This window comes from Oncorhynchus tshawytscha, linkage group LG05, assembly GCF_018296145.1.
Source record: "Oncorhynchus tshawytscha isolate Ot180627B linkage group LG05, Otsh_v2.0, whole genome shotgun sequence".
Classification (NCBI taxonomy): domain Eukaryota; kingdom Metazoa; phylum Chordata; class Actinopteri; order Salmoniformes; family Salmonidae; genus Oncorhynchus; species Oncorhynchus tshawytscha.
In genome coordinates this window covers 52,004,116-52,029,269 of record NC_056433.1, presented here as the reverse complement: position 1 = coordinate 52,029,269, position 25,154 = coordinate 52,004,116, and the positions used below count along the sequence as shown (strand labels likewise).

The window sequence follows — 25,154 nt, the reverse complement described above, 5'->3', positions numbered from 1 at the left end:
CCAACTACAGTATTAAGTGTGATCGCGGTATCACCGTTCAATGAGAGAATGGCATTATAAAGGGAAGAAGGAACCAGAAAGTTAACCAAGCCAGTTGACTAATGTCCATCTCATACTGTGACCCCTCCACCCCCCACTAAACAAAGAATGAAGGCTGGTTTAGTAATCCGGAAACAGTCACTGGTTAGGCAAATGTTTTAATAATAGTCCTGTAGGGCCATTGACGTAAACAACATCCACAACATTTGAATTTTGTTCAAGCCCTTTGCCTAGCTCAGTCAGAGCTGCCCACACTACAGTAGATGGCTCACTTCAGGAAAGAGGTATGTGGACACAAACTTTTTACAGTTAATTTATCATGATTCAGTATATTGTACTTTTTTGCTAAGGTCATTAGATTAACACCTTCAACCTAATGGCCCCCATGTCTTATATTTCTACTTGCCAGTTTTAAAACTTGCTATGCAAGTTGATCTATTAACTGTGTATATACTGTCTATTAGTTGATCTATTAACTGTGTTCCCCTTTATATTAGCCTAACAACAATTGTGATGTGAACAACTTCCATTCGTGTGTTATTCCAACGATGTCTGTTTAAAGATTTATTGTACAAAATTACAAACCTGTACTAACAAAAAAAATCCCTCGCTTCATCCAAAGAAATGTGAGGCCAGCTGTAGAATAATCCACGGGTAAACAACCGTATTGGCTCAGTGTTGGCTCACCCACTGCTCTTTACAAACAGCGCAGTGTAGCTAAAGGGACAAGAATAAAATCAGAAGGAACTTTTTCAAATGTACTACAATCTCCAATACATCTGAATAAACAATGTATTGTAGTCATAAGAAATGATTAACAATGCAGAGAATCCGGTTAGGAAACAGCCCTAAAAGTGCAATCAAGATATTCACACATTGAAATCCTCACTGGACCAGCCTGTTGGTGATATGTCACCCAGCGGTCTCACTGGGTCTGATGATCTTTACTACCTATCACAGCAAAGAGTCAAGAGCCCAGTTAAAACACTTTTAAAGTCATGACCGGTGTTGAGTCATTTCATTAAAATGTTTAAGACATGCTCCGGCGACTACTAAGGCTTTATTTAACCTCCCGCTTTAGGCTGGATGTACCAATGTGTAGTTTATAGATATGCATAATCTATGAGCAGAATTACTCTCTAACCCCAATTAGCCCCGAAATCCCTAGTTTGAAAGAGTCTTTCTTGAAGATGTGCTGTGCCAAGTATGACTCTAAGTATTCAAACCCCACACATACAATTATCTGTAAGGTCCCTCAGTTGACCAGTGAATTTCAAACACAGATTCAACCACAAAGACCAGGGAGGTGATCCATTGCCTCGCAAAGAAGGGCACCTATTGGTAGATGGGTAAAAATGTAAAAAGCAGACATTGAATATCCCTTTGAGCATGTGAAGATATTAATTAATCTTTGGATGGTGTATCAATTCATCGTCACTACAAAGATACAGGCTTCCTGCCTAAATCAGTTGCTGGAGAGGAAGGAAACCGCTCAGGGATTTCACAATAGTGACTTTGAAACAGTTACAGTGTTTAATGGCTGCGATAGGAGAATACTGAGGATGGATCAACAACATTGTAGATACTCCACAATACTAACCTAATTGACAGAGTGAAAAGGAAGCCTGCACAGAATAAAAATTTTCCAAAGCATGCATCCTGTTTGCAACAAGGCACTAAAGTAATACTGCAAAAAAGGTGGCAAAGCTATAAACTTGTTGTCCTGAATGCAAAGTGTTATGTTTGGGGCAAATACAAAACATTACTGAGTACCACTCTCCATTCAAACATAGTGGTGCCTGCATCATGTTATGGGTATGCTTGTAATCGTTGAACTGGAGATTGTTTCAGGATAAAAAAGAAATGGAATGGAGCTAAGTACAGGCAAAATCCTAGAGGAAAACCTGGTTCAATCTGCTTTCCACCAGACACTGGGAGACAAATTCACCTTCCAGCAGGACAATAGCTTAAAACACAAGGCCAAATCTACACTGGAGTTGCTCACCAAGAAGACAGTGAATGTTCCTGAGTGGCCGAGTTACAGTTTTGACTTAAATCTACTTGGCAAGACCTGAGAATGGTTGTAGCAATGATCAACAACCAATTTGACAGAGCTTGAAGAATTTTGAAAAGAATGGGCAAATGTTGCACAGTCCAGGTGTGGAAAGCTCTGAGAAACTTACCCAGGAAGACTCACAGCAGTAATCGCGGCCAAAGGTGCTTCTACAACATATTGACTCGAGGTGTGAATACTTACAGTACCAGGCAAAAGTTTGGACACACCTATTTATTCAAGGGATTTACTTTATTTTTTACTATTTTCTACATTGTAGAATAATAGTGAAGACATCAACACTATAAAATAGCACTCATGTAGTAACCAAAAAAGTTAAACAAATCAAAACTTCTTCAAAGTAGCCCCCCTTTGCCTTGAAGACAGCTTTGTACACTCTTGGCATTCTCTCAACCAGCTTCACCTGGAATGCTTTTCCAACAGTCTTGAATGAGGTCCCAATGTGCTGAGCACTTGTAGGTTACTTTTCCTTCACTCTGTGGTCCAACTCCTCCCAAACCATCTCAGTTGGGTTTAGGTTGGGTGATTGTGGAGGCCAGGTAATCTGATGCAGCACCATCACTCTCCTTTTTGGTCAAATAGCCCATTCACCACCTGGAGGTGTGTTTTGTGTCATTGTCCTGTTGAAAAGCAAATGATAGTCCCACTAAGCGCAAACCAGATATGACGGCGTATCGCTGCAGAATGCTGTGGTAACCATGCTGGTTAAGGGTGCCTTGAATTCTAAATAAATCACAGACAGTGTCACCAGCAAAGCACCATCACACCTCCTCCATGCTTCACGGTGGGAACCACACATGTGGAGATCATCCATTCACCTACTCTGCGTCTCACAAAGACATCATGAATATGAGATATTTCTAAAAACATGTTTTCACTTTGTCATTATCGGCTGTTGTGTGTAGATGGGTGAGAAAAACATATATTTAATCAATTTTGAATTCAAGCTGTAACAACAAAATGTGGAATAAGTCAAGGGGTATAAATACTCTCTGAAGGCACTGTACGTGACATAGTATACAATTTTCAGGGACTACTTTTGGCTGGTGAGTGCTACTTTCAGAACTACTAGCTAAAAAGTATACAAAACTAACAGAGAATCTCTTTAACCGCATTTTAGGCAATAGGTCAATGAGATGAATTTGTACCTGGCCTCTTTTCAATCCAAAGTACCGGGCCACAGGGTCTCCTTGTTGGAGCCTACGGTAGGCAGCTGGCTTTCCTTCAGTTGACTGAGAGACCGGTGAAGGAATCCCAACACACAACTATCTATATAATGCGATCCAGTATTAGATTAATATTTAAAAAATATCACCAATTTGTAATTTTGTAAAAAAAAAAAAATGTTTTAAAGTTTGATAATTTGGGGTGGCTATGCATGTTAATACAGTCCATACAATAGAGGATTTATACTCCATCCAGATATGAGTTTGTATTCCATGCTGTGAAAGGATACTGTAGTAACAGCAATTCAGACAGTTCCTCTTTTGTCATGACTATGTGTTCAGGAACCAGCTGCAACAAAAGGAAGAAAAGCAAGACAATCATATTAGATTACTGTGATATTGTTTAATGACTATATCATATCAACAAAAATCTGAATTTTTCCATCTGCTTACCTGATGCTCAGTGATGTTTATTAGAAGATCCTGCTGTAGAAACTGTTCCAGGATGTACTTGGGGGGCCATGTCAACTAGTGACTAAAATATGATATGAAAAAATAGCCTTTAATGAATCCTCTTAGGGCTAGGGGGCAGTGTTCGGAAGTTCCAATGAATGACGTGCCCAAAGTAAAATGCCTGTTACCTAGGCCCAGAAGCTAGGATATGCATATATAATTGGTAGCTTTGGATAGACAACACTCTGACGTTTCTAAAACTGTTAAAATAATGTCTGTGAGTATAACAGAACTGATATGGCAGGTGAAAATCTGTGGAAAATCCATCCAGAAAATGTTTTTCTGAGGTTACAGTCCATTTCAATTCTTGTCTATGGGATAAACAAATAAATAGCTCCCAGATTACAGTTCCTATGGTTTCCACTAGATGTCAACAGTCTTTAGAAAGGGTCTCAGGCTTGTTTTTTGAAAAATGAGGACCCTTGGGATTGCAAACAGAGGAAGATCTTCAAAGGTAAGTGATTTATCTTATCGCTATTTGTTACTTTTGTGAAGCCTGTGCTGGTTTGGAAAAGTATTTTGGTGTGGGGCGCTGTCCTCAGATAATCGCATGTTATGCTTTTGCCGTAAAGCCTTTTTGAAATCTGACAACGTGGTTGGATTAAAAAGAAGTTAAGCTTTTAAATCATGTAGGACACTTGTATGTTCATGAATGTTTAATATTATTGTCATTTGAATTTGCCAGCTTCAACGGATGTTGTCGATTTTGATCCCGTTAGCGAGATCCGTGCATCAGGAAGTTTTAAATGTACACAGATGTACATCAAAGTTGTTAATTTGAAAACCTCACCTGCTTAGCGGAAGGTGTCATTCCCATCTGAACTACAGTGCAGTACAGCACGTGTGATGTTCTCCTCCTGCATCCGCTGGCAGTACATCTTGACGGTCTTGATACCAACTTTAGGCTTCTCTGCATGGGTGAAAATGAAGGAATTCAATATTGTTTTAACAATTACAGGACTAAAGCAAACTGACAGGTGCCGACTCATATTTAATTTGCCTGGTTAATATTACGGCCTACATTGGGCGACTCCCAATGTTGTGGCTACATGGTCAATAACATTAGCAGGAAAGAAAACAAACATCTGGTCCGTGGGGTCATTGTTATGTACTACCAGTACGATGGGGTCTGCCGTTGTGGACGACCCTTGCTGGGTTTGTCCTCGAACTGACTTTTAAACTCATACAAGGTCTGGTCCAAATCACCTTGGCTCACCAGGTAGCCTCCGTCATGACACAGCTGACCAACAAGGAGATAGTTGTACAATGAGCCTTTTCATATAATGTGGCAGCAAGACTGGTCATTCATACTGGATCCATTGAACCATGAAGCATAGCTAAAACTATAGCAAATTGTCATATTTTCTGGCTACTACAAGACAGGTCATTCATACTCCATTACACCATGAAGCATAAAACAATAACTAGTGAATATCAATTGCTTCCTTTTATTTGATTTGGGTGTCATATCTTCTTTACAACTAATGTTAGTTAGCTATTTGTGAAAGTTGATGCAGCTACTATACTGAACAAAAATATGAACAAATCAAATCAAAGTTTATTTGTCACGTGCACCGAATACAACAGGTGTAGTAGACCTTACAGTGAAATGCTTACTTACAGGCTTTAACCAATAGTGTGAAAAAAGGTATGTGATTGTGTGTGTGTGTGTGTGTGTGTGTGTGTGTGTGTGTGTGTGTGTGTGTGTGTGTGTGTGTGTGTGTGTGTGTGTGTGTGTGTGTGTGTGTGTGTGTGTGTGTGTGTGTGTGTGTGTGTGTGTGTGTAGGTAAGTAAAGAAATAAAACAACACTAAAAAGAAATGTGAAAATAACAGTAGCAAGGCTATATACAGACACCAGTTAGTCAGGCTGATTGAGGTAGTATGTACATGTAGGTATGGTTAAAGTGACTATGCATATATGATGAACAGAGAGTAGCAGTAGCGTAAAAAGAGGGGTTTGGCGGGTGGTGGGACACAATGCAGATAGCCCGGTTAGCCAATGTGCAGGAGCACTGGTTGGTCGAGCCAACTGAGGTAGTATGTACATGAATGTATAGTTAAAGTGACTATGCATATATGATAAACAGAGAGTAACAGCAGCGTAAAAGAGGGGTTGGGGAGGGCACACAATGCAAATAGTCTGGGTAACCTTTAGGTTACCTGTTCAGGAGTCTTATGGCTTGGGCGTAAAAACTGTTGAAGCCTTTTTGTCTTAGACTTGGCACTCCGGTCCCGCTTGCCATGCAGTGGTAGAGAGAACAGTCTATGACTGGGGTGGCTGGGGTCTTTGACAATTTTTAGGACCTTCCTCTGACACCGCCCGGTGTAGAGGTCCTGGATGGCAGGCAGCTTTGACCCAGTGATGTACTGGGCCGTACGCACCACCCTCTACGTGCCTTGCGGTCGGAGGCCGAACAATTGCCGTACCAGGCAGTGATGCAACCGGTCAGGATGCTCTCAATGTTTCAGCTGTAGAACCTTTTGAGGATCTCAGGACCCATGCCAAATCTTTTTAGTTTCCTGAGGGGGAATAGGCTTTGTCGTGCCCTCTTCACGACTGTCTTGGTGTTTGGACCATTCTAGTTTGTTGTTGATGTGGACACCAAGGAACTTGAAGCTCTTAACTTGCTCCACTACAGCCCCGTCGATGAGAATGGGGGAGTGCTTGGTGCTCCTTTTCCTGTAGTCCACAATCATCTTCTTAGTCTTGGTTACGTTGAGGGATAGTTTTTTATTCTGGCACCACCCGGCCAGGTCTCTGACCTCCTCCCTATAGGCTGTCTCGTCGTTGTCAGTGATCAGGCCTACCACTGTTGTGTTGTCTGCAAACTTAATGATGGTGTTGGAGTCGTGCCTGGCCATGCAGTCGTGGGTGAACAGGGAGTACAGGAGGGAACTGAGCACGCACCCTTGGGGAGCTCCAGTGTTGAGGATCAGCGTGGCAGATGTGTTGCCACCTACCCTCACCACCTGGGGGGCGGCCCGTCAGGAAGTCCAGGATCCAGTTGCAGAGGGAGGTGTTTAGTTCCAGGTTCCTTAGCTTAGTGATGAGCTTTGAGGGTACTATGGTGTTGAATGCTGAGCTGTAGTCAATGAACAGCATTCTCACATAGGTCTTCCTTTTGTCCAGGTGGGAAAGGGCAGTGTAGAGTGCAATAGAGATTGCATCATCTGTGGATCTGTTTGGGCGGAATGCAAATTGGAGCCTAGGCCTACTGATGAAATGCACTGAATCAATTGAGAAACATGATAAAGCTCTAAATTTATGAACGGCCTGTTTCGCAAATCACAATGTCATTGGTGATCAAAGTTACTCTATCATTACTAAATATCAGTTTCACTTGCTGTGAAACCTTTACATAGTGGTGCAGAGAATGTTTGTTTTTATTTTGGGAGAACCCAGGGTGCGATTTTTTCAAAGGTATTTCTTGGGATAAATATGATTTATTCCCGGTATTGAAACTTGGTAGATGTTCTGTAAAATATGAACAAAGATTTGTATAACTCCTCTGTGATATGAATCCCTAGTCTACATAAAAATGGTGGATGCCCTCAATGGCACAGCCAATGGTAATACCCACTATAGGCCTCTATCATTCTCTATGTTCACAACCAACAAACCCTTATGTATGTAGCCATGTATTTGCTACATCAATCTAGTTACAAAATATGGCAAATTAATTGTGCCTTGTTATTTGGGGCATTGGCAAGCTGTGGAGTCCTTCTTGTTAGTCGTATTCAGAATGAATTTGAGATCATAACATTTACCATTAGCTATCTAATAAAAAACACATGTAGATTATTAGTTTACTGAATTCCAAGTGTGTCTAACATTGTTGATTGTAGCTATTGTATTGTTTTTGCCTTTTCTTGTTTACAGGGGACTTTATTCCACCCCTGCTACATTAGATTAACTGGGGACATCGGATGTGTCATGAAACCATTACTTCCACTGCCCGGTTTGTACTGATAACCTGCTGTCAGCAAAGTGGCCTAACCTACAGTGCATTTTAGGACAATTTACAGTGTGTGTTTTAGTATGTCATTATACTCTGGATGATGCATTCATCATTTGATGTCTGTGAAAAAGCTATGGAAATACAGGGTGTTAAAGGATATTGTGTCTGTGAATTGGAAAATATATGGACAAGTATCATCTGTCTGGTTTTCAGTTTAGATATTTATTTGTTATGGGGGTATACAGAGGTTAGGCTATATGGCAGGGTTCCCCAACTGGCGGCCAGTTGGTGATTTTTATTTGGCCCCCCAAGCCTTCTAGAAATCTGTTCCAAAGTATTCCCACGCATATTAGAAATAGAAATGTATATATACACTGAGTGTACAAAACATTAGTAACACTTTCCTAATATTGAATTGTGCACCCCCTTTTGCTCTCAGAACAGCCTCAATTCGTCGCAGCATGGACTCTACAAGGTCTCGAAAGCGTTCCACAGGGATGCTGGCCCATATTGACTCCAATGCTTCCCATAGTTGTGTCAAGTTGGCTGGATGTCCTTTGGATGGTGGACCATTCTTGATACACACGGGAAACTGTTGAGAACCCAGCAGCGTTGCAGTTCTTGACACACTCAAACCGGTGCGCCTGGCACCTGTTACCATACCCCGTTCAATGTCACTTAAATATTTTGTCTTGCCCATTCACCCTCTGAATGGCACACATACAAAATCCATGTCTCAAGGCTTAAAAATCATTCTTTAACCCGTCTCCTCCACTTCATCTACACTGATTTGAAGTGGATTTAACAAGTGAAATCAATAAGGGATCATAACTTTGACCTGCAATCTATGTGATGTAGAAATGTGTTCCTAATGTTTTGCACACTCAGTGTTTATGACTGTGTACAAATGGAAGCAGGTTTTGAAATAATCGTTTTAGTCAAATATTGTATCTGTTTGGGCTTCTTGCTGTCAATTTGCGGTCTACAGATTATTTGTAATTATGTTCCAGCTGAATCTAGTTGACGATCCCTGCTGTATGGTGTCAGAACCTTCCTTTATATCCTTAATATGTGTGAGTAGGCTATATGATTTACCTTGTTTGTTAGATGACATCAGTGAGTGGTAAAGTTGAAACATTGTGAAGGGTTCATATTTTCCTCTGGCTTCACCTTTTCAGAATGGTGAAATGACCTCTACTGAATCAATTCTGTTACCTACCACTGTCAGGCATGTTATATAAGGCATTGCCTGGCACCACCACCCTCATATGAAAATACTGATTCGCAGATCCTCTCTTGCTTCGAAAATGCAAACATAAGCACATCTGTTGTTTCTATTCTATACCATATTGTTCTAAAGATGTTATGAAGTGATATTGAACAAAAATATAATTGCAACAATGTCAAAGATTCTACTAAGTTACAATTAAGATAAGGAAATCAGTTAATTGAAATAAATTCATTAGGCCCTAATCTATGAATTTCACATGACTGGCCACGGGTGGGCCCCCCCCCCAGACAATTCCACAGGTGAAGAAGCTGAATGTGAAGATCCTGAGCTGACGTGGAAAAATAAATAAATAATCTTGTGCAGATGGAAAATTTCGAAGATTTTTTATTTCAGCTCATGAAACATGGAACCAACACTTTACACTTTTTGTTCAGTGTAGTTTGGTGAAAGTGGGGTTTTGTAGTATAGGGATACTATACTTATCATGACTCAGGGTGAGACCCAGATGCAGACAAGTGAGGCAGATGGTTCAAATCTCAGAGATTTATTGAGTACACAGGGGCAGGCAAAAGGCAGGTTGATGACAGGGATGGGTTTGTAATCCTGGTAAATAGTTGGCGGATGTAGATGGCAGGCAGGGTCAGGACAGGCAAAAGGTTGTAACCGGGGAAACGAGAACAAAAACCAGACAGAGGAAAAAACACAGAGAAAAACACTGGCAAGACTTGACGGGACAAGACGAACTGGCAACAGACACAGAAAACGCAGGTATAAATACACAGGGGATAATGGGGAAAATGGGAGACACCTGCTGGGTGGTGGAGACAAGCACAAGACAGGTGAAACAGATCAAGGTGTGACAATACTCAGCATTAGACTTTTTCTCTGCCCATTTTTTTAATGTTAAAATGTTGATGTGAAATCTTAATGATCATTGAGTCAGAGAGGAGTAGGAGCACTACTTTGAGTGTTCTGTTCTTTTTCGACCGATATAACCTTCTGTGTTAAGCAAGGTCAGTTCCCAAAGATTGAGTAAGATGTGTTTACCTTTGTTCTGTGCAAGTTACGCTTTAATATCAAATCAAATTTATTTATATAGCCCTTCGTACATCAGCTAATATCTCAAAGTGCTGTACAGAAACCCAGCCTAAAACCCCAAACAGCAAGCAATGCAGGTGTAGAAGCATAGTGGCTAGGAAAAACTCCCTAGAAAGGCCAAAACCTAGGAAGAAACCTAGAGAGGAACCAGGCTATGTGGGGTGGCCAGTCCTCTTCTGTCTGTGCTGGGTGGAGATTATAACAGAACATGGCCAAGATGTTCAAATGTTCATAAATTACCAGCATGGTCAAATAATATTAATCACAGTAGTTGTCGAGGGTGCAGCAAGTCAGCTCCTCAGGAGTAAATATCAGTTGGCTTTTCATAGCCGATCAAATAGTATCTCTACCGCTCCTGCTGTCTCTAGAGAGTTGAAAACAGCAGGTCTATATCTCACGTCTAGGAAGAGAACACTTTGTTTTTATGAGCACCACTGACTGTAGGTGTTCTCATCCTTTGCCTGTCAGTGGTCAGCATAAAAGCATCCTATCAGAGAAGAATGTTGTATCTTCCAAGTTAATTATTTACAGTGTTTCATAAATTGGAGGATTAAAGTGGACGCTGCACCGAAAGGCTCACGGTCAACGGTGTGTGAGACATAAGCTTTCTGCATTTTCATTTACTGAAAGGTACTCATGCATCTACTAGGGTTCGCTGTCCTTTTCTCTGTCACGCTCTCGACATTGGTAAGATTACTGAGGAATGGTGAATCAAAACAGCACTTTGATTAAAATGTTTTGGAGATATTGACTATGGAAGGTTTTCTGCTGTTGAATCTGTCTCTGGACGTATGCCAAGTGCATAGTGTTTATTGCTGAAGGGGAAAATACACCCTTGTAATCAGTAACGTTAACACATATGAATTGCTGCTTTTCTGTCATTCAAACACCTTTTCCAAATGTGTTATTACATGGATTTCTATAAGGACACAAGGCGAGACCCAAATGCAGACACAGGAAGCAGATGGTTGAGCTCCGATATTTATTCATCCAAGGGGTAGGCAAAAGGTAGGTCGGGGACAGGCGAGAGTTCATGAACCGGGTCAGAGTCCAAAACAGTACCAGACGAAGGGCAGTCTCAAGGTCAGGCCAGACAGGGGTTCAGAAAACTAGATCAGAGTCCAAACAGTACAAGGGGATAGGCAGACTTGAAGACAGAACAGGCAGAGTGGACAGGCAGGTGGGTTCGGCAAGGGTCGAAACCAGGAGGACTAGAAACAAAAGAGACTTGGAAAAAAATAGGAGCAAGGAAAAACGCTGGTTGACTTGGCAAACAAGACGAACTGGCATAGAGAGACAGGAAACACAGGGATATATACACCGGGGAAAATAAGGAGAGTTGAAACAGATCAGGGTGTGACAGATTTCGGTGTAGAATGGATGAGCACCAAGGCATTTTATTAGAATATTGACTTTTTAATATCACTTTTTAATATCACTTTGAGAGAGATAGTGAGGTTCGCTGACATTCTGGCTCAGGCTTAGTTTGTCTTTACAGTGAGCGTGAGAGAGCGCACGTATGTGCCTGCACGCACATCAGACAGGTATTCATGAGCTAGCACCAAACAGGACAAACATTCATATTTTACTCACTCTTCTTTTATTCTCTTCCTTCCCAGTCTGCTCCGACAGAGGACTGGCAGACGGCCTCGTCTCTTTATGACTTCTCTGCAAAGGATATTGATGGCAACGAGGTATCCCTCGAGAAATACAGGTGAGAAGGTGGAAGAAGTTACTCAGCATTCCAAAATACTATATAATAGGGCTGTGACGATACCAGTATTGCAATATTATTTTTCATGGCAAAAATGAAAACAACTCTTTGGTCCTTTAAAAATCTGCTGTATGTTAAATATTGTGTTGTTTGTTTCCAACATTAGGACTGTTTTCCTCTAGAAGTGTTTCCTTGCCACTATACTAACGAGTATCGCGATACTCGTTTAGTTTCCGGCCCTGCTAAATAACCACAATCATGTTATACATCATTCACCATACCCCTTCCAAAAGCCCCGAACCTGTTATCTCCTGTGTTTTAATGTGTGTGTGTGTGTAGGGGCGACGTTGTTATCATCGTCAATGTTGCCTCTAAATGAGGTAAAACCCCAGTAAACTACTCTCAGTTTGCGGAGATGCACGCGAAGTACGCTGAGAAAGGTTTACGCATCCTGGCCTTCCCCTCCAACCAGTTCGGGAGACAGGTAGCTACATCTCATTTTTATTTATTTCAAGTCTCAAGTCTACACCTAAAGCATTTTTACAACATGATTATTATTATGTTATTACAATGGTATATTTTGTGTTAATTTTAGGAACCTGGCACTGAATCTCAGATCAAGAATTTTGCCAAGTCCTACAATGCTGATTTCCCAATGTTCAGTAAGATCAATGTGAACGGGCCCAACGCCCACCCCGTGTGGAAGTGGCTGAAGGAGCAGCCCAAGGGGAGAAGCTTCCTGGGAAAGTAAGTGGAGACGTATTGGAGAGACGTGTTACTAATGGAGTGGTTAGACTCATCACATAGGATTATTTTTGACCATACATAGAAAATATGTTAAGACTTAAAACACATGATATCTAATTTTTTACAACTGTTTACTATTGCTCAGATAAGCATAATGGCTTATAATGCAGTATATAAGTAGATGTTCTAATGTAACGTGTATGAGTTTGGTTATTGTCACTGTGTTAATGATTGCTTCATCTAATGATCTTGTTTTTTTGTCTCATCAGTGGCATCAAGTGGAATTTCACTAAGGTATATATTTATTTCTTATTAGTCATCGGATATTCCCATCAGAACAAGTTGACACAGCTGAGTTGGAGTAACCCAGAGTTTTGTGCCAAGATTATATCCCTCGTGAAAGAAAAGGTTGCTCAGTGCCATGCCCATCGAGTTCAACGTTATAGCCTATGTCAGGGTTCTTCCTCCTTTTCTTGCCCAGGGACCCCCTCCCAGGAAAACCCAGGGACACGAGTCATACGTTGACAAAACATACATTTTTTCGCATGTCTTATCATCAAGTGAATGATAACGGCAAGGAAAAGTAATCAACGTTTTAAAATGAATAGATTTGTTAGATCGTTTTTCATTATTTTCACCTCCCCACATACAGTTAATTCGGAAAATATTCAGACCCCTTCAGTTTTTCCACATTTTGGTATTTTACAGCCTTATTGCAAAAATTTCCAAAAACATGTTTTAGCTTTTGTCATTATGGGGTATTGTGTGTAGATTGAGGGAAAAATAATAATTTCATCAATTTTAGAATAAGGCTGTAACATAACAAAATGTGGAAAAAGTGAAGGGTTCTGAATACTTTCTGAATGCACTGTATTTTCACTAAGAGCAGCTGTTTAACTGGTTGAAAAAAATGTTAGCCATGTGTTGGCAAAAATGAATGTCCAAGTCAAGAAAGCTTACCAGCAGCCAGCAGCCTATTCACGGGAGCTTTTTCAAAGCCTGTTGTCGGGTACTCCAGTGGGAGTAGTTGACTCTAATGAGTGTAATTTGCTCAATATTAGGAGTAAAGAAATAAAGTTGACATCATTGGAAAGAAATGATCATATTCTCTACTCTAGGTATGTAAATAAATGTGTTTATTCTGTTGATAGCGATATTCATAAAAAATGTATTTTAAAAAGCACATTTTCCAGACCCCCTACTGTACCTCCTTGGATCCCTGATTGAATACCCCTGGCCTATGTCTATTTTTTTATTAGGTAGTCGTATTATCGTGGTCTTTCTGGGCCTAGAGTAATACAAATACAAACTTAAAGCTAGATTGCTACATCCTTAATTGCTACATCCATTTTTTTACTTTAAATGAACGCTATATGTACAGTACCATAAAAATAAAGAGCGTCACACACTCCATATATAAACTCACAGTAATTTATTGGTTAAATCAGCAACGTTTCGGCATCACCTGAAGAAGGCGCAGTGATGCCGAAACGTTGGTGATTTATTCAATAAATTACTGGGTGTTTATACTGTATATGGAGTGTAGTCAGCACCTCCACACAAAATAATTATAATTTTTCTTGGTGTGCGCCAGCTCATGATTTTTATATGTACACTACCAGTGAAATGTTTGGACACACCTAATCAATCAAGGGTTTTCTTTATTTTTACTATTTTCTAAATTGTATAATAATAATAATAATAGTGTAGGCATCAAAACTATGAAAGACATCAAAACATCAAGACATCAAAACTATGAAATAACACAAATGGAATCATGTAGTAACCAACACAAAGTGTTAAACAAATCAAAATATATTTTATATTTGAGATTCTTCAAAGTAGCCACCCTTTGCCTTGATGAGAGCTTTGCACACACAGATCAAGCTGAGCCTAACTGTTATAGGCCTATTTCTATTTTGCCCTGTTTATCAAAAGTGTTGGTAAAACTTGTCAATAATTTAACTGACTGGCTTTCTTGATGGATATAGTATTCTCTCTGGTATTTAATCTGGTTTCCTCTCAGGTTATGGATGTGTCACTGCAACCTTAAAGGTCCTCAATGTCACCATTGCCCTTGATTCTCAAACAATGTTGTGCTGCTATTTTTATTGACTTGGCCAAAGCTTTTGATACGGTAGACCATTCCATTCTTGTGGGCCGCCTAAGGAGTATTGGTGTCTCTGAGGGGTCTTTGGCCTGGTTTGTTAACTACCTCTCTCAAAGAGTGCAGTGTATAAAGTCAGAAAAATCTGCTGTCTCAGCCACTGCCTGTCACACCAAGGGAGTACCCCAAGGCTCAATCCTAGGTCCCACGCACTTCTCAATTTACATCAACAACATAGCTCAGGCAGTAGGAAGCTCTCTCATCCATTTATATGCAGATGATACAGTCTTATACTCAGCTGGCCCCTCCCCGGATTTTGTGTTAAATGCCCTATAATTTTTTTTTGTGTCCAACAAGCTTTCTCTCCCCTTATCCTTGATTTGAACACCTCCAAAACAAAGTTCATGTGGTTTGGTAAGAATAATGCCCCACTCCCCACAGGTGTGATTACTATCTCTGAAGGTTTAGAGCTTGAGGTAGTCACCTCGCACAAGTGCTTGGGAGTACGGCTAGACGGTACACTGTCAGCACATCTCAGCACATATCAAAGCTGCAGGCTAAAGTTAAATCTAGACTTGGTTTCCTCTATTGTAATCGCTTCTATTTCACCCAAGCTGCCAAACTAACCCTAATTCAGATGACCATCCTAACCATGCAAGATTACGGAGACATAATTTATAGATCGGCGGGTAAGCGTGCTCTCGAGCGGCTAGATGTTCTTTACCATTCGGCCATCAGATTTGCCACCAATGCTCCTTATAGGACACTTCACTGCACCCTATACTCCTCTGTAAACTGGTCATCTCTGTATACCCATCGCAAGACCCACTTGTTGATGCTTATTTTTAAAACCCTCCTAGGCCTCACTCCCCCCTATCTGAGATATCTACTGCAGCCCTCATTCTCCACATACAACACCCATTCTGCCAGTCACATTCTGTTAATGGTCCCCCAAAGCACACACATGCCTGGGTCGCTCCTCTTTTCAGTTCGCTGCAGCTAGTGACTGGAACGAGCTACAACAAACACTCAAACTGGATAGTTTTATCTCAATCTTTTCATTCAAAGACTCAGTCATGGATATATTTATTTTTAATTATTTTTAATCCCAGCCCCTTTTGGTATTTTTAATCCCAGCCCCAGGAGGCCTTTTGCCTTATGGTAGGCCGTCATTGTAAATAAGAATTTGTTCTTAACTGACTTACCGAGTTAAATAAAGGATGAATAAAAATACAAATTCTCTCAACCAGCTTCATGAAGTAGTCACCTGGAATGCATTTCAATTAACTGCTGTGCCTTGTTAAGTTAATTTGTGGAATTTCTTTCGTTCTTAGCTGATTGGCTCAAACGCATTGTGTTGTGACAAGGTACTGTACGGGTGGTATACAGAAGATAGCCCTATTTGGTAAAAGACCAAATCCATATTATGGCAAGAACAGCTCAAATAAGTGAAGAGACACGACAGTCTATCATTACTTTAAGATTTGAAGGTCAGTCAATCCTTCAAACTTTTCAAGTTCCTTCAAGTGCAGTCACAAAAACCATCAAGCGCTATGATGAAACTGGCTCTCATGAGGACCGCCACAGGAAAGGACGACCCAGAGTTAGCTCTGCTGCAGAGGATAAGTTCATTAGAGTTAACTGCACCTCAGATTGCAGCCCAAATAAATGCTTCACAGAATTCAAGTAACAGACACATCTCAACATCAGCTGTTCAGAGGAGACTGTGTGAATCATGCCTCCATGGTCAAATTGCTGCAAAGAAACCATTTCTAAATGACACCAATAAGAAGAAACTTGCTTGGGTCAAGAAACACTAGCAATGAACATTAGACCGGTGGAAATCTGTCCTTTTGTCTGATGAGTCCAAATTTGAGATTTTTGGTTCTAACCGCCGTATCTCTGCGAGACACAGAGTAGATGAACAGATGACACACCTCCAGACTGTGTAAGGGCTATTTGACCAAGAAGGAGCGTGATGGTACTGTATCAGATGACCTGGCCGCTACAATCACCCAACCTCAACCCAATTGAGATGGTGTGGGATGAGTTGGACCGCAGAGTGACGGAAAAGCAGCCAACAAGGGCTCATATCCAACAAGACTGTTGGAAAAGCATTCCAGGTAAAGCTGGTTGAGAGAATGCCAAGAGTCTGCAAAGCTGTCATCAAGGCAAAGGGTTGAAGAATCTCAAATATAAAATAAATGTTGATTTGTTTAACACTTGGTTACTACATGATTCCATATGTGTTATTTCATAGTTTTGATGTCTTCACTATTATTCTACAATGTAGAAAATAGTAATAATAAAGAAAAACCCTTGAATGAGTAGATGAGTCCAGACTTTTAACTGGTACTGTATATACCCATTGATTCTTGAAAAATATAACTTATAAATGCCTCATTAGCATAGTTCAACTGTCAAACCCCAAAATAGAAGCGTGTGTACGCCTTTGCTTGTAAACAATGTAAATGTAAACAAACACTGTATAGCCTCAAAACATAATTGAAACTATACATGTTGATGTACTTCCGGCGCCGACAGAGATGGCCGCCTCGCTTCGCGTTCCTAGGAAACTATGCAGTTTTTTGTTTTTTTACTGTTATTTCTTACACTAGTACCCCAGGTCATCTTAGGTTTCTTTACATACAGCCGACAAGAGCTACTGAATATAAGATCAGCGTCAACTCACCATCAGTACGACCAAGAATATGTTTTTCGCGACGCGGATCCTGTGTTCTGCCTTACAACCAGTGTAACCGAGTGGATCACATGCAGCGACCAAAAAAAAAAAAAACGACTCAGAAAAAGAGGGAAACGAAGCGGTCTTCTGGTCAGACTCCGGAGACGGGCACATCGTGCACCACTCCCTAGCATTCTTCTTGCCAATGTCCAGTCTCTTGACAACAAGGTTGATGAAATCCGATAGCATTCCAGAGGGACATCAGAGACTGCAACGTTCTCTGCTTCACGGAAACATGGCTAACTGGAGAGACGCTATCCGAAAGCGGGTTTCTCCACGCATCGCGCCGACAGAAACAAACATCTTTCTGGTAAGAAGAGGGGCGGGGGCGTATGCCTTATGACTAACGTGACATGGTGTGATGAAAGAAACATACAAGAACTCAAATCCTTCTGTTCACCTGATTTAGAATTCCTCACAATCAAATGTAGACCGCATTATCTACCAAGAGAATTCTCTTCGATTATAATCACAGCCGTTATATCCCCCCCAAGCAGACACATCGATGGCTCTGAACGAACTTTATTTAACTCTCTGCAAACTGGAAACGATTTATCCGGAGGCTGCATTCATTGTAGCTGGGGATTTTAACAAGGCTAATCTGAAAACAAGACTCCCTAAATTTTATCAGCATATCGATTGCGCAACCAGGGGTGGAAAGACCCTGGATCATTGTTACTCTAACTTCCGCGACGCATATAAGGCCCTGCCCCGCCCCCTTTCGGAAAAGCTGACCACGACTCCATTTTGTTGATCCCTGCCTACAGACAGAAACTAAAACAAGAAGCTCCCACGCTAAGGTCTGTCCAACGCTGGTCCGACCAAGCTGACTCCACACTCCAAGACTGCTTCCATCACGTGGACTGGGAGATGTTTCGTATTGCGTCAGACAACAACATTGACGAATACGCTGATACGGTCAGTTCATTAGAACGTGCGTTGAAGATGTCGGCTTAAAACATTCCCTAACCAGAAACCGTGGAGATTCGTGTGAAACTGAAGGCACGAACCACTGCTTTTAATCAGGGCAAGGTGTCTGGTAACATGGCTGAATACAAACAGTGCAGCTATTCCCTCCGCAAGGCTATCAAACAAGCTAAGCGCCAGTACAGAGACAAAGTAGAATCTCAATTCAACGGCTCAGACACAAGAGGTATGTGGCAGGGTCTACAGTCAATCACGGACTACAGGAAGAAACCCAGCCCAGTCACGCGCCCTCAGAGCATGCGCAGACCAGCTGGCCGGTGTGTTTACGGACATATTCAATCAATCCCTATACCAGTCTGCTGTTCCCACATGCTTCAAGAGGGCCACCATTGTTCCTGTTCCCAAGAAAGCTAAGGTAACTGAGCTAAACGACTACCGCCCCGTAGCACTCACATCCGTCATCATGAAGTGCTTTGAGAGACTAGTCAAGGACCATATCACCTCCACCCTACCTGAACCCTTGACCCACTCCAATTTGACCGCCCAAATAGGTCCACAGACGATGCAATCTCAACCACACTGCACACTGCCCTAACCCATCTGGACAAGAGGAATACCTATGTGAGAATGCTGTTCATCGACTACAGCTCGGCATTCAACACTATAGTATCCAAGCTCGTCATCAAGCTCGAGACCCTGGGTCTCGACCCCGCCCTGTGCAACTGGGTACTGGACTTCCTGATAGTTGGTGATGGGTAGGCAACAACATCTCCTCCCCGCTGATCCTCAACACTGGGGCCCCACAAGGGTTTCTGACCCTCTCCTGTACTCCCTGTTCACACGACTGTGGCCATGCACGCCTCCAACTCAATCATCAAGTTTGCGGACGACAAACAGTGGTAGGCTTGATTACCAACAACGAAGCCTACAAGGAGGTGAGGGCCCTGGAGTTGGTGTCAGGAAAATAACCTCACACTCAACGTCAACAAAACTGAGATGATTGTGGACTTCAGGAAACAGCAGAGAGAACACCCCCATCCACATCGATGGAACAGTAGTGGAGAGGGTAGCAAGTTTTAAGTTCCTCGGCATACACATCACAGACAAACTGAATTGGGACAGCATCGTGAGGAAGGCGCAGCAGCGCCTCTTCAACCTCAGGAGGCTGAAGAAATTCACCAAAAGCACTGATGCACAATCGAGAGCATCCTGGCGGGCTGTATCACCGCCTGGTATGGCAACTGCACCGCCCTCAACCGTAAGGCTCTCCAGAGGGTAGTGAGGTCTGCAATCACCGGGGGCAAACTACCTGCCCTCCAGGACACCTACACCACCCGATGCTACAGGAAGGCCATAAAGATCATCAAGGACATCAACCACAACTGCCTGTTCACCCCGCTGCCATCCAGAAGGCGAGGTCAGTACAGGTGCATCAAAGCTGGGACCGAGAGACTGAAAAACAGCTTCTATCTCAAGGCCATCAGACTGTTAAACAGCCACCACTAACATTGAGTGGCTACTGCCAACACACTGTCAATGACACTGACTCTACTCCAGCCACTTTAATCATGGCACTAGCCACTTTAAACAATGCTACCTTATATAATGTTACTTACCCTACATTGTTCATCTCATATGCATACGTTGATACTGTACTCTATATCATCGACTGCATCCTTATGTAATACATGTATCACTAGCCACTTTAACTAACTTATCTCATAGTATATACTGTACTGTATCTTGCCTATGCTGCTCTGTACCATCACTCATTCATATATCCTTATGTACATATTCTTTATCCCCTTACACTGTGTATGACAGTAGTTTTTTTTGGAATTGTTAGTTAGATTACTTGCTCGTTATTACTGCATTGTCGGAACTAGAAGCACAAGCATTTCGCTACACTCGCATTAACATCTGCTAACCATGTGTATGTGACAAATAAAATTTGATTTGATTTGATTTGTCACATCTTTGCATCCATAGCACATCCCCTTACTTTTAAACCAAAACAGTGGCAGGGTGCCCACTTTGTCATTGTTTAAATTAAGGATTCTAGCTTTAATTATAGGTTTATTTTAAGATTCATGAATTGTCCGGTTAACAAATCGAAAACAAGACCTTTTGATTATTACCAGTTTTTGCAGCTAGAAACGGGATGTTAAATGCAGAATTAGTTTAAATGTCCAACCCTCAGTTCCTTTTCTCTGGCTTTATAGTTCCTTATCAACAGAGAGGGCCAGGTTATGAAGAGATATGGACCGATGGGTGATCCCAGCGTAAGTCAATGACTTTTACTCTCACACATTGAATCTAATTACAGCATAGGCCTATGATGGACTAACTGACACATCCATGTAAGACAGCAGTACTCAACCATAACCTCAGGCCCGGCCTGGAATCACCCTCCCTAACATTATACCTTGCTACTTTGCCTCTGAAAAGCATGCATTATTGACCATTTCATGTGCTCACAACACCATAAAATTGTTGTTAGTGATGAATTTGCTCAGTTGAACAGAGTGGGGTGTTGCTGTAGTGGGGGGCTGGAAGGTCATGTGAGGGTGATGATGAGCGGGGTGTTGGCATTGGGATCAGGCAGCAATCCTCTATCAAGCACTCAGACAATGTGAATATAGGGCAAACATCGTATCTCATAATGTCCCTACAGCAAGCTGCTACTTTCATGGCTCTTACCTGAACCAGTATATGTGCGTTAGAGACCTCTCTAACACCTAGGAAGCTGCGATTAAAACTCCCATTCTCCCAATACTTATTTTCCACCATAATTTGCAAATAAATTCATAAAAAATCCTACAATGTGATTTTCTGGATTTTTTTCCCTCATTTTGTCTGTCATAGTTGAAGTGTACATATGATGAAAATTACAGGCCTCTTTCATCTTTTTAAGTGGGAGAACTTGCACAATTGGTGGCTGACTAAATACTTTTTTGCCCCACTGTGTGTATAAAAGTATTTTGCAACGCGGGCGGTGTGGTCAGCAAGTTATAATGTGAAAATACGTTTGTTGATCACCAATTATGGAGTTTCGCTGAGAAACAATCTTCATCTATCCCCTGTTACAGCCCGTATGTACTTCCAAAAAAGGTGTAAATAAAAATGTACAAGCAACCGAAAAAGTGCCTATTCGGCACCTCCAATCTCTCATTACTTCCACTCACAGGTCGGAAGTCTAGCCTATAACAGCTCGATACATTGGAGGTGTCGAAGAGGCATTTTTTAAGTTGCTTGTAAAAACAATTTTAGAACTTTTTTGGAAGTAAATACCAGCAGTTACGGGAGTAAATGAAAATCGTTGTTCAGCGAAACGCCATATTTGGTGATCAACGAACCTATTTTGACATGACGCTTGCAGACACCGCAAACTATTACAGACTACAAAGCGAAACCCAGCCGCGAGCTGCCCAGTGATGCGAGCCTACCAGATGGGCTAAATGCCTTTTATGCTCGCTTTGAGGCAAGCAACACTGAAGCATGCATGAGAGCACCAGCTGTTACGGACGACTGTGATCACACTCTCTGTAGACCTCGAAACAGGTTAACATCCACAAGGCCGCAGGGCCAGACGGAGAGCCAGGACGTGTACTCAGAGCATGAGCTGACCAACTGGCAAGTGTCTTCACTGATATTTTCAACCTCTCCCTGACCGAGTCTGTAATACCTACATGTTTCAAGCAGACCACCATAGTCCCTGTGTCCAAGAACACTAAGGTAACCTGCTTAAATGACTACCACCCCGTAGCACTCACGTCGGTAGACATGACGTGCTTTGAAAGGCTGGTCATGGCTCACATCAACACCATCATCCCGGAAATTCTAGACCCACTCCAATTTGCATACCGCCTCAACAGATCCACAGATGACGCAATCTCAATCGCACTCCACACTGCCCTTTTCCACCTGGACAAACGGAACACCTATGTGAGAATTCTGTTCATTGACTACAGCTCAGCGTTCAACACCATTGTACCCCCAAAGCTCATCACTAAGCTAAGGATCCTGGAACTTGTCGTGTCTTTGGCTATGCCGGATTAAGTGATATGACATGCTATTCTATAAAATAATTTATCAGTAATTAATATTACCTGATTGAGCTAATCATGTAAATGTAATTAACTAGAGAGTCGGGCACCACAAAATAATATTTATAGAGCTGTTATCTTCCGAATAAACTCTTAAATACCTAGTAATATTTTACATCAATAGCAGTCAATATTAATCGTCATCTTAATTCAGTCTCATCTGAAAGTTGTAAATTCTTGGTTATCTGCACGAACCCTGGCACACAAGTTGAATCAGCAATACAAAATTGGGTTTAATTATGTATTTACTAAATAGCTAACTAATCACACAGAATTACACATACACAGAATTAAATCATAACTTGATTACAAATTACGTCATAAAGGAAAACGTCCCTATCGGGCGGAACAGATATGACAGCTGGTTACACAAAAGAAAAGGGGCTGGGTTTGAGTGAAAGAAGACTGAGGAACAAAGGGCGAAGCTGTGCTATTGTAAATACAGTATCTTATGCATTCTAAATTACCGCCCATTTGGAAAAGGAAAATGCAATAAATATTTACTCTGAGCTGGGCTTTGGTAGGTTGGTGGTAGATGGAAGGCCGTGTTGCCCAACCGAGTCTTTTGAAGAATGTATCTGCTGGTAAATTGGATACGTTGTAGAAACGTTGTTGTGTGGTAGACGGGATACTCTGTCTGTTCCTTCCTAACCCTCGTTTGCAGCCTCCTTAATAGCTTCTATCCACAGAACATAAGACTGCGGAGCAATTAATCAAATGGCCACCTGGACTATTTGCATTGACACCCCTTTGTTTTTACACTGCTGCTACTCGCTGTTTATTATCTATACATAGTCATTTTACGCCAACCTACATGTACAAATTACCTCGACTAGCCTGTACTTCCACACATTGACTTGGTACCGGTGCCCCCTGAATATAGCCTCATTATTGTTATTTTATTTTGTTGCTTTTTAAAACTATTTTACATTTTTTCATTGTTTATTTAGTAAATATTTTCTTAACTGCATTGTTGGTTAAGGGCTTGTAAGTAAGCTTTTCATGGTAAGGTCTACCAACACCTGTTGTATTTGGCAAATGTGACAAATACAATTTAATTTGAATAGGAATTTGAATCTGAGCTTTCTTTGTGTTAGAGATGTCTAATGCACAGATAGGCCTACTGGTTCAGCTCTTACCTAACAAATGAAATGGAATTATATTAAATCCATATAAGGAGAGAAACTAAAAGGCATGGATGCAATTCATCACAACTATTTATTCTCCATTTCAGGCGGTGGAGAAGGATCTTCCCACGTACCTGTAATTCTTCCATCACTGACTGCCTAATGCACTGATACTGCATCTATCCCTCCCTCTCCGGTGAGCCAATGCCTGGGAGTGGGTCCATTCCCCAGACCAGTGACAGTCTGTCCGCAAACCAGCCTGACTGGTAGGACAGACCTGATGAAAACGGCGTGCAACCAATCCCCTGGGAGGACCCGCTATAGGCATAGCCAGCCAGCACCGGAGAAGAATCCTGACCCCCTGAAAATATTATCTTAGTGTCATATTCCATAATAAACTTAACGCTTTTGTGCTAATTCTGTTGTCCAGTGTGTTTATGGGGAATTCTATCTTTCAACGTAAAAAACAAGTGTAAACGTGCTTCAGCCCAGCTATAACAAAAAATAATCAGGTGCTTGACTGACTGAGGGACTTAAATTCCCCAAAACATTATACTCAATTTACTCATACACTTGTTTTAATAGCCCATGTCTAGTTGCTATCATTTTGACATGTTTGATTGACATGGCGCGTGTGACAGTCCCTTGAGAGGTTATGGCACCTCTTACCTTTTCCTACACAAGGCTCGGATGAAGGTGTTAATGCCGAAACGTAAGCCTGTTTGTATGTCCCGTTAATAAATCATTCAGATTTATGCATAAGAGTGCTAATTCATTTCCGGGGTAGTCATCGGTTGAAGTGTCCTGGGGTAAGGAATGTTTTTAGTTATTTACGTCTTTCTGTTTTTGTATTGAATTCCCACTACACAAGTAGAACAGTACTAAAATCATGGTCCCTGTTAGTAACGAGTTTTGCATTGCTGATGTTTTGCCATGAGTTGATGTGGACAAGGTTGTTCCATGTGATGCGACAAGAACTAATTCAAGTTACTAATTACCTAAAAAGCAATACATGTATTTTCACCTGAGAGCATTCCTTCATATGATAGTGGATCAGATCGTAGTGTCTGAAATTTAATTTGTGAATCTATTCTGCTGAAATACATGTTGATGCAGCCGAAGAGCTACCGCCCCCTTACCCTGGAAAGCACCGAACAACAGACAGGGACATTGGACCATTGAAAACGTGCAAATATGATGAGAACTATTTTGATTTGGGGTTCACTTGTATTGGGAGTAGTGCCTTTCCTCAGCCACAGTGTGTTATATGTGAAAAAGTACTCTCTCACAACTCAATGAAACCTCCACTTTTGCGCAGACATTTAGAAACAAAACATGCCAATTTGAAAAATGAGCCAGTTTTTTTAGAGAGAATTAAGACGACTTTCGAGTAGTAAGACATGTATAAAAGCAACAGATACCAAGAAAGGGCTAGAAGCGTCTTATATGGTGAGCTACCGAATGGCTAGGACAGACAAGCCCCATACTATTGTGGAGGACTTAATTATTCCTGCTGCCACGGATATGGCTGGGACAATGCTGGGGTAAAGGCCAAAAAAACTATACAGACAATGACTTCTTCAAACACTGTTTCATGAACTT

At 41.5% G+C, this 25,154-nt stretch overlaps 1 protein-coding gene across 4 annotated transcripts; it reads left to right on the top strand.

The window, feature by feature from the left end:
- The first annotated feature begins 203 nt into the window (after window positions 1-203).
- LOC112250826 (phospholipid hydroperoxide glutathione peroxidase-like) lies at window positions 204-24,036 on the top strand. 4 transcript variants are annotated; one of them, XM_024421293.2, is made up of 9 exons: window positions 7,238-7,524; window positions 9,434-9,442; window positions 10,021-10,034; window positions 11,701-11,795; window positions 12,135-12,279; window positions 12,391-12,542; window positions 12,812-12,836; window positions 20,542-20,601; window positions 23,660-24,032. In XM_024421293.2, exons 1-9 carry the CDS (start codon window positions 7,419-7,421, stop codon window positions 23,690-23,692), a joined length of 639 nt encoding a protein of 212 aa, XP_024277061.1. In that variant the 5' UTR covers window positions 7,238-7,418; the 3' UTR covers window positions 23,693-24,032. The 4 variants fall into 4 exon arrangements, with proteins under 4 accessions (XP_024277059.1, XP_024277061.1, XP_024277060.1 ...); XM_024421291.2 differs by lacking the exons at window positions 7,238-7,524; window positions 9,434-9,442; window positions 10,021-10,034 and adding an exon at window positions 204-323 and having other exon boundaries at window positions 23,660-24,008; XM_024421290.2 differs by lacking the exons at window positions 7,238-7,524; window positions 9,434-9,442; window positions 10,021-10,034 and adding an exon at window positions 10,645-10,768 and having other exon boundaries at window positions 23,660-24,019.
- The last annotated feature ends 1,118 nt before the right edge of the window (window positions 24,037-25,154 follow it).